Source organism: Lycorma delicatula, chromosome 1, assembly GCF_047948215.1.
Source record: "Lycorma delicatula isolate Av1 chromosome 1, ASM4794821v1, whole genome shotgun sequence".
Lineage (NCBI taxonomy): Eukaryota > Metazoa > Arthropoda > Insecta > Hemiptera > Fulgoridae > Lycorma > Lycorma delicatula.
This window is the reverse complement of record NC_134455.1, coordinates 80,018,737-80,033,270: the sequence shown is the minus strand read 5'-3', so window position 1 is coordinate 80,033,270 and position 14,534 is coordinate 80,018,737. Positions and strand designations below refer to the sequence as shown.

The window sequence follows — 14,534 nt, the reverse complement described above, 5'->3', positions numbered from 1 at the left end:
CTATGTTTTTCTGTGGGAACATTTGAAGGAAGGTTGTGAAGGTTGTTTATGAAACAACCCTCACACGCTCGACCAATTCAAGCACAACATCGAAGAGGAAATATCCCGCATAAGCGAAGCGACGATCCGAAAATAGCAGCTAATATGAAGAAATGTGTTTGAGGCATTTGCAGCATCTATTGTTAAAAAAATAGATAAAATATACTTTTTGTTCTACTACAAAGTACAGTAGAGGATATTATGTTAAGAAAGATTTTTAAGAATATTAATTATTGGGTTGCATATCTTTTGGCTCACTATATATATATATATATATATATATATATATACATACACACAGTAAATATCCTTTATAGTGACATCGAATATAGTGGCCAAAAACTTCTCTTGGTTGGTTTGGTATGTTGTTAATGCATAAATACAGTATGTATATTGTTTATAATTACATATGTTGTAGTGGCATATCTGTTATTATGACTTATTTTTTCTACTACAACGCAACATTTTATCGCTTATAATGACGGACGGAAAAGACTCGTTAGTAACGTAATATATCTACATTGTAGCTACAGAAATATTTTGATGGTTAAAATGAGTCGCCTTTTCCTTTTTAATTGCATATGTACTATAGTTTTTGTTTTTCTTATCTTCTTCGTGTACCGGATATTGTAAACTGAAGCAGCCACATTCAGTTGTTATTAATCTTTTGCTGTGAGCAAAAAATCATATCGGTCGATCATATCGTTCGGGTACAGTATTTTATTTTACGTATCTTATGTAATTCATTTAATAGTGATTAATTATGACTTCGCGAAAAACATTCAAGATAGAGGAAAAGGCGCATATTATCTGGCGGTTAGAGAATGGTGAAACTAATAAGATATTGCCCAAGGATTAGGCGTAGGTCATTCCACGATATCGGTGATATGGAAGAACCGTGAAATAATTAGAAAAGTTTTGAAACGAATTCTACGAAATCAAAAAAATTACGGCTTAGTCAACATAATGATCTAGACAAGCGCTGTTAAAATAGTTTAAATACCAGAGAACTAGTGATATTTCTATTAGCGGCCCTATATTATAAACTAAGGCGAACGATTTTTCTGAAAAAATTGGTAAACCACGTGAAATAACTTCAGCTTGGATGCAACGGGTGACATCGGCGTCACGATATTGTGTTAGGGAGAATAAGCGATGAGGCCGCAGCAGCTCAAACCGGTGTGTCAGAAAAATGGCTAGAAACCATTAGGCTACAATTAAAAGAGGGCTAATCTGACGGAAAAATCTATAATGCTGATGAATCCGGTCTTTTTTTTAAACTGACCCCAGAAAGAACCCTTCGGTTTAAAGGCGAAACATGTTCAGGGGTAAAAGTATCAAAAGAAAGACTAATAGTACAAATTGCTGCAAATATGACGGAACTGCCAAAAAACCTTCTGGTTATAGGGAAAAGTGATAAACCCCGATGTTTTAAAAATTGGAAATCGCTTCCTGTTATGTACGAAAGTAACAGACTTGGATGACAAATGATATCTTTACGTCTTGGTTACGAAAATGGGACCGTGAATTAAAGATAGAAAATGACAAAATACTGCTGCTCATTGATAACTGTCCGGCTCATCCACACATTGAAAGTCTTTCATGTATGAAGTTAGTATTCTTACCACCGAAAACAACAGCCGTCTTACAGCCCCTGAGATCAAGGCGTGATCAAGTCTGTAAAAGTCCAGTACAGAAAACACCTAATTTTACAAATGATCCAGAATTTAGATCAAAAAAAGGAAACACACATAACTGTTCTGGATGCTATAATTATGTTAGAAAGATCATGGAATTAGGTTTCTCCGCTGACTGTAAAATATTACTTGCGGCTTGCAGGATTTTTACCACAGGCTGTGAAGTTACTGACGTCGCATGCGGATGAATCTAAGGGAATGGGGTGTTACTCTACAAAACCAATCGATGTAAATGCATTGTTAGAAGATTATCAAGAGGTTGACAAAGATTTAGAAACGCATGAAACTGAACAGTATGATGATGTAATGGCTTTAGTACTTGCAGAAATAGATGGGGACCTAGGTAATGACAACGAAGGTAACAATGAAGACATCAACCCTTCAAATCTTCCAGAAATTTTAGCGGCAATGAAAACCGTTTGCCGGTATCTCAGTTTTACAGAAATTGTTAATGAAGAAACAAAGAGGGTTTGTTTTGATTTAGAAAAGAACCTTCAAAAACTGTATTACAACACGAAATGTTCAAAACAAAGCAAAATAACCGACTTTTTGCAGGAAAAGTATTTTTACAATTTTTCTCTATTTTCTTTTACTCTACCGGATTTGTATTTATTATTGCAAATTTTTGTTTTTTTATATTATTTTATTACGGAAATAAATTATTGTTATTTTTAATGATTATTATTTTACTGTATTACAATACCCGTGTGGATGGCGTATTAAAGTAGTTCCAGAAAGTTACCTAAACATCGGGTATTGTGACTATTGGTTATAATGACCTAAAATCGTCGGTTCCTTGGAGGTCACTATAAGTGATATTTACTGTGTGTGTGTATATATATATATTGTATATTTATAATAAAAAACCAACTTGAACAACCCAAGTACAAAATTACAAAGCAAATGAAATGACACTTACCTTATTTTTTTATTCCAATATTACTTTCGCAGGATCTCGCATCATCAGTTTTATATATTTATATTAAATTACATATAAACCAATTTAAAAAAAAAATTAAAATTAAAAGATTAAAATGATTCAAATTCATATACAAAAACATATGAAGTCAATTAAATAAAATAACTACATATATATATATATATATATATATATATATATATATATATATAACGTCATTATTAAAGAGTTTAAAATAAAAAAATAAAAAAATTATATTATGTAACCTGGCCAGCCAATGTTACATTACCCCAAAACAACTGGCCATGTTACATAGTATAAATTTTCTATTTATTTTATTTTAAACTTTTTAATTATGACGTCATATTTATATATATGTAGTTATTTTATTTAATTGACTTCATATGTTTTTGTATATAAATTTTAATAATTTTAATTAAGAAAAAAAAATTTGTTTGATATATAATTTTATATAAATATATCTTGCTTAACTGATGATGCAGTATCCCGCGAAAGTGCTTTTGGAATAAAAAAAAAATAAGTGTCATTTTATTTACTTTGTAATTCTGTACTTGGGTTGTTCAAGTTGGTTTTTGATTATAAAAATACAATATATTGGTACAGAGGATTAAGGATCTTATAAGCACTGATTTTAGAAAAAAAAAATAATCATTACCAGTATTTCTATTCTTTAAAAATTTATGGAATGTTTCTTTTGGTATTCAGCGCATTACAACAGGCGAAATTTTCTCTCAGCCAGTTAAGAAAATTGCCCTGTATGAGAAATAAAAAAAAGTTTTCAGTATGAGAAATAAAAAAAAGTTGTTGATATTAGATAAGGCTGGAAAACAGTCAATGGAGCGACTGATGTATTTAAGGAAGTAATGGGGAGTGAATTATGTCCGGCCATATATTAGCGAATTGTATCAATCGTGCTCAAAGCATCCGACCATCTTTACTTTGTACTAATTTAGGTACTGCTGAAAAGGAACATTTGAATGAAAGTTTAAACGAATGGCTCGATTGATGATAAAGAAAGAAATATGCTGTTTTAATTTTCAATACATTTTAGATCTTTTTTTTTTTCAGTGATTTTCCATATTGTACAGACCTCATAATTATTAACGAATAAAAGGTCATAGTATTATGCTTTATAACTATTCTGAAGTTAAAGTTTGCTAAGTCTAACTTTGTAATGCTGTAAATTTACATCGGTTAATTATATATTATTAACAAACGTAACCATGTTTGTTTGTTTTCTGTAGTATCTATACATTATTTTTAGTAACCTGTAGTTCAGATGCCAAACATTAATATTAATGAATGTATTTTAAAATGAGAATAATATTATTGTACTCCCTAATTACCTTATTTAAAAATTATGCAGTTTGATTTTGTTTCATAATTAACAAAGTGAGGTATAATTTTTTCTGTTGATATTTTCAATATGCTCTGAATTATTAAAGTCTAAACGACTATCGGATTGTTAAGTATTTTTATCAATTTATTTTTTTCTAATAATATATTATAACTGTTCCATTAAAATTATTTAGTTTTTATAAAGTGTATAATACGAAGTAATATGCCTTCACAATATCACTGAAAACAAATTCTATCTTATGTTTCACGTTTTGAAAATTATTTTTATTATTTGAAACTCCTTAAGTGTTAAACTAAGATCTCCGAGAGCAGAAGTGCAGTAATTTACCTTCACGAAAGGATTTTCTTAATTTTTGTCCCAAAACGAAGTGAAAATAAGTATGTATATTTAAACGGGAAAGCTCCCATTGACTCGCTAAAATAATAATTCTTCCATTTTTGGAATAGTTAGAATTTCGAAATTTTATATAATTATTTCGAATGGGGTCCAAAAAAATTAAGCAATAATTATATTGATGTACAACAACTAAGACATTAAATTAAAAGTTACTGAAAAAAAATGTTCTATTCTGGTTGAACTATAAACAAAAAATCTTGACACATTAATGTTAAATTATAATCTATATTATAATCGAGAGATTATTCTAATCTCTAGATTATTATTATTACAATATATATATATATTAGCTTGCCCGTTGCGGTTTCGCCCGCGTATTGATGCAATTGATCATTTTCACGTTCTTGTGATGATCCTGCAGCCCGTAACTGTGGCATATGTAATCTATTTCCTTCATTTCGTTGTGTTGTTTCTTGCACTGTTTCATTTCTTCTGTATTCTTTCATTCTCTTGGCTTGAATTGTGTGTCGACCAAATATTTTGTCGTTTTGGACGCATTGTTATTTTTAAATTATAAAAATTTTATCTTCTATATAAATATTAATATTATTATTTACAGTTTTTTTTTTACATCTTTATAACTTACGAAGACAGTAAATTGTACAATATTAATTTTCTTTCTTTCTTCTTATGACCCCCGGAATGTTTTACCACAGTTCAAATCTCACCAATTTCACTACTATATAAATCATAAAAAAAACATATAAATAAATAAATAAAAACCTTAAAACTTATTTTAATAAGTATAATGTCGTAGTATATATCGAGACATATTGTTTATATAGATTTTCATTATCTATATCGATCGTTGTGTGTCAATATCGACTTCCTCAGACAGTTATTATGTGATTTGTGATGGTATAATTTTCCCCTATTTCCCTTTTCCGTTTTTTCCCCTTTTTCCCGCGCGTAAATCGGTCCAGTAGTTTTTTAGTCTATAGCGGACAAACATGGTGGTTATTCGACCACTAGGCTGTCGAAAAGTGACGATTGACGGTGGTAGACATCGTGTGATAGGGCGACCCCTGACTCGAGGATGGAATGTGAAGGGAATGGACCCACAGTTATTCGAGGAGGCTCTTGATTTGAGGAAGGTTACCGAGATTTCAATGGCAGAAGGAAAGGTTCAATTATTAGTGGATGAATTGCTGAGAGCTTCTGATGGTCTCCTTCCCCAAAATTAAATGTTCAGTGTACCTCTTTTAAACGATCTTCAACATATGGAACTAATAACATGTGAACACTTCCGGGACAAATAATAATAAACTGTGAAATTTTCAGCGAAATCGGTTTAGTAGTTTTTGAGTTATTAGTGCACATAACAAAACGAATATTGTCATTTTTATATGTATACTAGCAGACTCGGCGATGTTTCGCTATTGCTAGATTTGAGTATATATGTAGATTAAATAAATACAATTGAAAGTTTGATAAAACATTACAAAAATGGACATTACGGAACAACACAAAATTTAACTTTTCACTTTATCCCTTTTCCCCCTTTTTCCCTTTGTTCTTTTTCTCTTTTCCTCTTTTTTCCGCGCGTAAATCGGTCCAGTAGTTTTTTAGTCTATAGCGGACACACATACGAGTTGCCTTTGTATATTGCCTTTTATATATATATATATATATATATATATATATATATATATATATATATATATCTGAATATGAGCCGCCAACTCGATCTATAAATACGATTTTTCTACATATCTCAACCCCAGCTCAAACTAGAGGCTCCATTTTTCGCAAAAAATATTTGTTTTCACGTAAATAATATATATTCTGAATATGAGCCAAATCGTACCGTAAGTACAATTTTTTAAATATCTCGACCCCAGCGCTACCTAACGGGCCCAAACAAATTCAGAAACCTTTGCGGGCGTGCGCACAACTAACCAAAGTTTCACCGCAGTCGGATGAATGGTAGAAGAGTGCTGGTCGACCGAGTGTGTCCGAAGACAATGTATTTTGTGCGTATTCCTGGGAAATCCGTTTGGAAGACTATTCGCAAATTAGCAATTTCAGTGACCTCTGTGTGGAGGGTTTTAAGGGAACGCTTACAACTGCTCCATATCGTTTACAGCTATTACAAGCTCTAAAGCCTACAGATTACGGTTTGCGTGCTAGCTTCGTAAATTAAATTATTCACCGTGAAGAGGAAGACTTTTTATCATGTATTCAGTGACGAATCAACATTTCACGTTAATGGAAAAGTAAACAGTCATAATGTGCGTATCGGGGGATCAGAAAATTCTCACGAAATATTGCATTGTGAACGGAATTTCCAAAACTGAATGTTTTTTGTGCCGTATCCCGACGGTAAGTTTACGGGCCGTTGTTTTTCGTGGAAGCAAGTGTGTCTGGAATGAACTATCTTGTGCTACAACTTCAGCTCTTTCCTCAACCGCAGTACGAACGACAGAACTTTGAATGGCAACATGATGGTGAGCCTTTTCACTGGCACAACGTTGTACGTGATTGGTTGAATGAAACTTTTCCCGACTGCTGGATCAGTCGCCGGGAACCAGATGATAGCGTTATTTGCCGTGGCTTCCACGTTCGCCCGATCTGACGCTGTGTGATTTTTTTTCTTTGGGGGTTTATAAAGGATCAAGTGTGTGTCACATCGTTACCGGCTGACCTACCCGACTTGAGACACAGGATTAAAGCAGCTGTGCATCAGTTACGTTGGACTTGCTCATTATAGTATGGGATGAACTCTCCTGTCGGATGGATGTTTGCCTTGTAACGAATGGTGCTCACAACAATACTTATAGGAAAACTCTTTGAGTTCTTTGAGCTCTTTCCGTTTATGTATAATTTATCAGCGTAAGTAAAACGTAATAAATATTATTACATAACTTTAAAACCCCCATTTCATTTTGAAACACACGGTATTTATCCAATCTTCCAGTCACATTCTACTACTTTTCTTTAATTTTTATATTGTTTTGCGTATAACATTTATTGTTTATTAGGTTAAATTCTTTTATTATATATACGGGGTATGAACAAAAAGTTCTAATAATAAATTTCAAGTAAAAATAAAAAGTTGTACAATTTCTCGGTGTTTTTAACTTTTGCTCTAATTAAATTACTCGTAAAGATATTTTTTTGAAGTTGATTGTTTGTATAGCGCGGTTTTGCATTTTACGATTTACGTTAGTGTACATAAGGAATTATTGTAGATGAATTCTTATACGTATTGTTTACCGCTGGTATCCCTTAAATGAAACTGCCAGCTCGGTGCACTTGCAGCGTTGAATTCCGTTCTGCACAGATGCTCCCCATCTCATTAGTTTTGGAATTTAACTTTAACTTGGACCTGATTAAACGGAAAATAAATCGCTTCTACATTAATTAACTTCTAAACTTTAATGTAATTAAAGGTTTTTATCTTTTTTGCTCATTTTAACGCCTAAATCTATTCGATATATAAACAAAAACGTTACTTTAATTTCCGTGTAATGTAAAAGTTGGGAAATTTTCATCGTATATGTAATAAATTATTGTGATATTTTTGTTAATCTTGTCTATTTGAGATAATGTTTTATGATCTATTAAGTATACAGTTGGGGTTGAAAAGATCAGAAATTATTAGTGCTTCATTGCAATTATTGTTGAAAAACATGAATTGACTCAATCGACCCATTTTCAGTACCGACCAAGGACCAACACCAGTGTCATACCAAACAGCAAACTTCTACGGGGAAATTGCAAAGAAACAAAAGCAGAGAACACAATAAATATATTCAAAAAAACTTAATAAAATACGTACAGGTTTGAAGTAGTTAAAAGTTGAAATAATAAATGTATACGCATTATGTCAGTTATTTAGATTTAGATTTTCGTTGTCATTTTTAACTTCTTTGAGGTAAATCCACGTGAATTATGATTTGAAAAATATTATGATTTATGATTTTAACGATTTAAAAAATCTGCAGAACTGCTGAAAGTAAATAAAAAGCATGTAGAAGTTCATTCAGAACATTTACAGAATCGGTATTTATTTTATAACAAAATATATAAATTTGTTTCATAAAACAGTCACTTCGGTTCGATTGAGCCATTGTTCATACGGTAAACATCCCACCAGAAATCGATTTCTTGTTAAACTCGATTCAGCGTATCCGAAATCATTTCTTCAGTGGCAATTCTACAGTAAAATTAGAAGGTAAAGGCTAAACAAACGTTTGAAAAAAGAAAACACAGTAAGTGGCGTAAAATCGAGATGGCCTTGTAATTTAGCCGGCTCGAGTAATTCTCCGATATGAGAAATAGTTACCGATGAAATCCCGAACACGTGTGCAATAGTGTGGCGGTGCATTGTTCAGTTCGAAATACTTCCGTCATCTTCGTCTAACTGTAGAATGAGAAAACGGCATATTCTAGTATATTCAGGAATATGATACTATTGTGTTATTTTCTATTAAATCGACTTGATATGAAACACTTTAAATTGGCTAAGAACACAAAGGACCTTGGGCCATCGCAAACATGCTCCAGGGTTTCATGTGCATTTCTTCGCTCCTATCTATCTACTTACTATGTGATCCAGAAATGTGACCAGAAATCATGTGATCCTCAGTTTCTGTGTATACCCGGCATGGATTGCTTATTTTTGGCCATTGTCTTCACGAGAGAATGTGTCGCCTATAAACGTTTACATTGTATCCAATATAATATTTATTTGAGCTGAACATTTTTGATGAAGGATATGTTACTTTCAACCTAGATGATGATATCTTGAATTTGGGAAGGAGGCTTATCGCTCTTTTGTTCAAAATTCATATCTTATTTTACAGTTTTTCTTTTGGTAAATGGTCTTTTTTCTCATATCTGCCCCTTTGATTTTCTTTGATCTTTCTTTCTCAGTATTGTTCTTTAGGTTTTTGTTTGATATCCCGGTATCCGTGCGATGTTTACGCTTAAGATAGATTATAAAAGTGTATTTGAGTGATTTTAATATAGAAGAATATTTGCGATCAAAAATATTATTCATTTTTTATAACTGTTTTACATTAACATATTCTAAAAGAAAAATCGGTTTTTGTTAGAGCATGTTGAGATTTTTACGTATATTCTGCGTACAATCAATTGCGTTTTTTTCACTTAAAAATTTAAACCGTAAATATAATTTCTTCTTTAATTCGTTGTCTCCATACTCTTGTAGTTGATAATATTGGGTATTCTACATTGAACCGGAAAGTTTTGCTGTAATTTACATTTTTATAATAAGATAAAACATATTAAAACCAGTTTCCTCGATTGAGTTTTCATTTAATTGCGTTTCATAAAATTATGTGTCACAATGATTAATTAATTTCCTTAACTGCGGAATTTATAGTCATTAGGGATGGTGGTCGTATGTTGTAGATGTGAACAATTGTTCGTACGTCCTATATTTTTAAAAATGTTTTTTTTTCTGAGTCTGTTCTTTTGGTTTGTCAGCGTTTATGAAGACTGAAAAATAATAAGCACGTTAAGGAGTGAATTTAAAATGAGCCTGTTCAATTCAGTATAAAATAAACAAAAGAGTTCGGATGGAGTTGAACACTTGATTGTTAGACCGTTAGATTAGCATAGACCGACTAATATGATATTAATTGTCAATATGGTGCGGCAGCGAGAATTGTGTGTGCAGTGGCCGGGCTGCGGAGTAGAGACAAAAACATCTGATGGCAGTCAGGCGGTAGAGCCGCTAGAGGCGGGCGGGCACACTTGCGCTGGATGGAACAACTCGCACATTTGCATAATGACTACCCTGTACACACAGTAAATCACTTTTAATAAGATGTACCACCTAATTACCATATCATTCAATAACACCCAACTCAGAAACAAACCGAACCACGGGTTAACGTTGCATTCCATTCGACTGCGATTATATACTATATTATTGTGTGCTTGCTTCATTATTTAAACTCGACGAATTATTCTTTGCTATTGAATATCATTGATTTCTATTATGTTCCATATAGTTATCTCTTTGTTAAAACTTAAGAGAGGAGCAATAACACATACACACACATGTTGTGTGTGTACTTGAACTTTTAAAACCTGGTTTTGCCCGATAAATATAGAAACATTGCGTAGGCTTATTGTCCTATCGTCTTGCCAGTATTGGAATTTGTGGATTAAAGAACGACGAGAAGGAATTCCCATAATATTTATCCAGAAAATTTGTAGTCGCGGATAATGAAAGATACGACAATGTTAATAATATTTTTAGATATGTTTGCCCCCCACCCTTATTATATTTTTAATTTTATGAAAAAAAACTTATTTCTGATGACAATTTTATTGAATGAAAACATTACGTACAATTATAATATCAGTAATAAATAATTTTCTCGAAATTGTTCGTTGGTTGGCACTTTGTAGGTAAACCCGCAACCTGCTGGTGTGTTTTTATAAAAGAGATGTTTTCTAATCGAGATGTTTTTCACGTCGACTATAAACAACTGAAATAGCTGTTAGTTTTATACTTATATATGTAAGTGATCCGTTGTCGTCAATCTTTTATACGAAATAAAAAACAAATTATTTCAACCTAGTCTAAAAAATAAATAATCGATCGCTTTCAGTTATACGCCATCACCAAGGGAAAAATTATTTTGTCATAATTGAATGTTCGTTTTCCCTACTTAATTTAAAATATGTTTAGAATTTAATATTTTTTTTTTACAAGTAGATTAGAATATTCGACTTCTTTCAAATAAAAATAGTTTTTCCTGTTATTGATAGCTTTATGTAAAAAGTGCTTGAGTGTATTTTCTGTACTAGATATTTGTTTTATTTATTTTTCACTTCATTCCTTTTACAGTTAAAATAATAATGATTATTATTTGTATTACGTAGTAATATTTTTGAGATTTTTATTTTTTTTCAGAATTGTGTTGCTGTCTGGCCCTGAATGGGGTATATTAACTTCTATTTACTCCGCTGAATATACTGTAAGTCTCACAGCTATGGATGATGACATTGTAATGACTGATCCAGGTATTTTTCTCTTATTTTATCTTGTTGACATTTTTTTATTTTATTGAACAGTTTTAATTTTAAATTGTTAATTATTATTTGGGTTGTCTTTTATTCAATACATTGAAGCCAGTAATTATAGCTTTTTTCAGTAATTTCTTTTTTTGTAGTGGTTTACATTGATTTGCGGTTATAAAGATCATGCGACTTCCTCAGTAGTAACTTACATCGGATTTGATCTTGTGCTTATTTCTACCAGTTCTCTTCAACAGCTATACGTTTTAGATCTTTCTTCAGTTTCTAGTTCTTAATTTGAACGAATTCGATGAGAAATGCACGTAAAGATAGATTTTCCGCGCTGATTACCAACTGTTTCTTTTGAATCGGGTATTTTTTCGAATTTTATTGTCTTCCTATGCTTTATTGGGCTTCATATGTGTTTGGCTTCATCTTTTTTGCCTTTTTTCTTTCAAAACTCAATTTTTTCTGTCTCTTTCATCGTCGTGGTCAAGTTTTACTTATTTAAATAACATCGAACTCGTACTGTTATTCTAAAAGCTAATCTTAGATTCCGTGAAAATAGATAATATTTTCTCCAAAAAGTAAAATAAAATTGAAGTACCGACTTTTTAAAAAAAAATGTAAACGTTGATTGTATTAAGAATAAAATTATTCATTAGCTTTTTTATCCAAATATTCTAACAAAATTCTGATATGTAATTTGGGTAGTTTAAATTTCTGGTATGGTTTTTTAGCTTTGTAATCCATCGATGGATAAGTAGTTAAAAACGTGACCGGTGATGTCGTTTGACTTAATGTTTTAGATTATTTATATTTGGATTAAATTTTAACGACCAAGTTTACGTGTAGTTTGGTTGCTGGAATTAAATTCACGTTATTATCAAAGAGAGGTTGGTTTGTAGTCGGATGAGACATTAAGCGAGTTTGTCAGATGGTTTAGGTATAGTGTATCATTTTTTAAATAATCCACATTATGTTAAAAAATTCTTATTAAAAGGTAAAAATTGTATACAAGGAAAAACATAAAACAACGTTCTTACTAAAAACTAAATGGAAATATAAACATGATGTGACGTAATGTGTTTATAATTAAATAATTATTTATTGAAAAATAAAGACTATTTCACTGTTTGGAAAGGAAATTAAAAATAATGTTGTTTAATATTTAACAATTTTCTTAGGGTAAAGTAGACACTTCAAACTTTTACAAGAGTTTTTGCTTCCTTCGTCAACAAATTTCAGCTACATCTCTGTCGTATCAATTTAAGAATGATAACCGTATAATTCGAATGAATGTGTTTCTTACAGCGCTCGTTAAGAAGAAAGTGTGGTATATTCCGGCAGTCGAAAACTTCGTATGATATTTCGCATTCTATATGTATAATATTTTCTTTTGTTGCCGATCTGTTGGCAGTTTATGTAGTACGTTGCAATGTAGATCGCCGTAGTTACTGTTAACACTTATTTATGTCATTGATTTATCCTGTAATGCGTTTTAAGTGTTTTGTTGTTACAAACGAGAATAGAGGAGGAGATGGGCAAGGGAGTTTGTTGCCCCTTCGGTTTTTGTAACTTCCTTCCTCTTGCGGCGGCACAGCCGAGCGACACCCTCTCGGGTGGAGGCCGTGTGGTAGTGGTGGTTTCTGTTTTAAATGTTATTCTCATGCAAATGTCGCCCTCTTAGACTAATGCTCTTTCATTAACACCCCGACACCTTGCCCTGACGGATCAACTCCACTGTTTAGTCTAGCTTGAAAATTAGAGCATTATTCATTTTGATATGAAGTGCGAGTACAACGGCATAACGTAGCGTTCACACCCGCTACTACCATTTGCAGCGTAATAGCATTTAATATAAACAGAACACAACCGTTATTTCAATAAATTAATAGAATTCTGACATCTTTCATTTTCATTTAGTCTGCTCGTTTCGCTCGCGTTACTCTTGCAACAGATAATCTAATTGCGGTGTACATACTTAGTACAGCTTATCCGACTGTTATTAAGCTTCCCCAATTACCCTTTTCTATCCTTTCCATCCGTTTCGTTAAGCCTCCTTTTCTTAAATTTTTTATTTCTTTACGAGGTTGAAGATTTACAAGGAAGTGATAACAAGCTTGATTTTAGTTACTTTTAATAACATTACTAGAAATTTAACAAAAATTTCCGAATTCCTGATGGATTTTTGTTAACGTATTATTAAACGTACGAGTATATGTTGCCGTGAAAAACCGAAATTACAGACCGAAAAAATGAAACAGACTTATAGGCCACATATTAAGGCATCCTGGAATAGTCGCTTTGATGTTGGAGGGACAGGTAGATGGGAAAAATTGTGCAGGCAGGCAACGTTTGGAATATGTAAAACAAATTGTTAGGGATATAGTTAGTTAGGGGATCTTGGAGAGCTGCATCAAACCAGTCAAATGACCGAGGAAAAAAAAAAAGATTTCATTACCCAGCGAGCAATTGATCACAAACGTTGCCTGTTGTATCAGAAATATACAACAAGAGGTTCTCTGAAGAGCATATATAATTTCGTTTAGGAATTTTTCTTCTGATGTTTATTTTCTTCCCCGTAGAGCCTTTCTTTGACAGCAGTTTTGATAGTATTTACCTAACTTGGCCGGTTCCGGTCACATAAATGACGGTTTAACGTCCTTTTTAGCTTCTGATAGAAATTCATCCCTCTCGAAATGTGAATATTTTTTGCTATTCCGAGACCAGTAACCAATAATATCTGATGAATACAGATATTAAACTGCTTTAGGACTAAGCCGGTTAGGTTAGTTCTAAATGGCTAGGGAACCACCCCTATTTTCAGATGAATCCAATTTGTAGTTCATTAGTAGTTTTTTTTGAAATGTCTCCAGTGAATATTTTTCACAGTTCTAATCTAACTGATGTGCTATATCGGTCCTTATATATAAATATTATATATTTAATGTAGTTGCTTGAGATAAAAAAGATGATATAATTAAAAATTTTAATTGGGCGGTAACATTCAAGATATTCTTGGAAACAATACTATGATGTTATCAAATATCTTGTTGTTTCTTAAGGTCTTTGCATCTGTATTCGACTATTTAATAATTTT

The 14,534-nt window shown here is 32.0% G+C and overlaps 1 protein-coding gene across 2 annotated transcripts in view; it reads left to right on the top strand.

Annotated features, from left to right (window-relative positions):
* LOC142319489 (ubiquitin carboxyl-terminal hydrolase 48-like) overlaps positions 1 to 14,534 on the top strand; it is a 417,524-nt gene that overhangs the window by 230,824 nt on the left and 172,166 nt on the right. For both annotated transcript variants that reach the window (XM_075356825.1, XM_075356833.1), the window contains exon 15: positions 11,328 to 11,437. In XM_075356825.1, the coding sequence (XP_075212940.1) occupies positions 11,328 to 11,437 (110 nt within the window). The remainder of the gene's footprint in view (positions 1 to 11,327; positions 11,438 to 14,534) is intronic.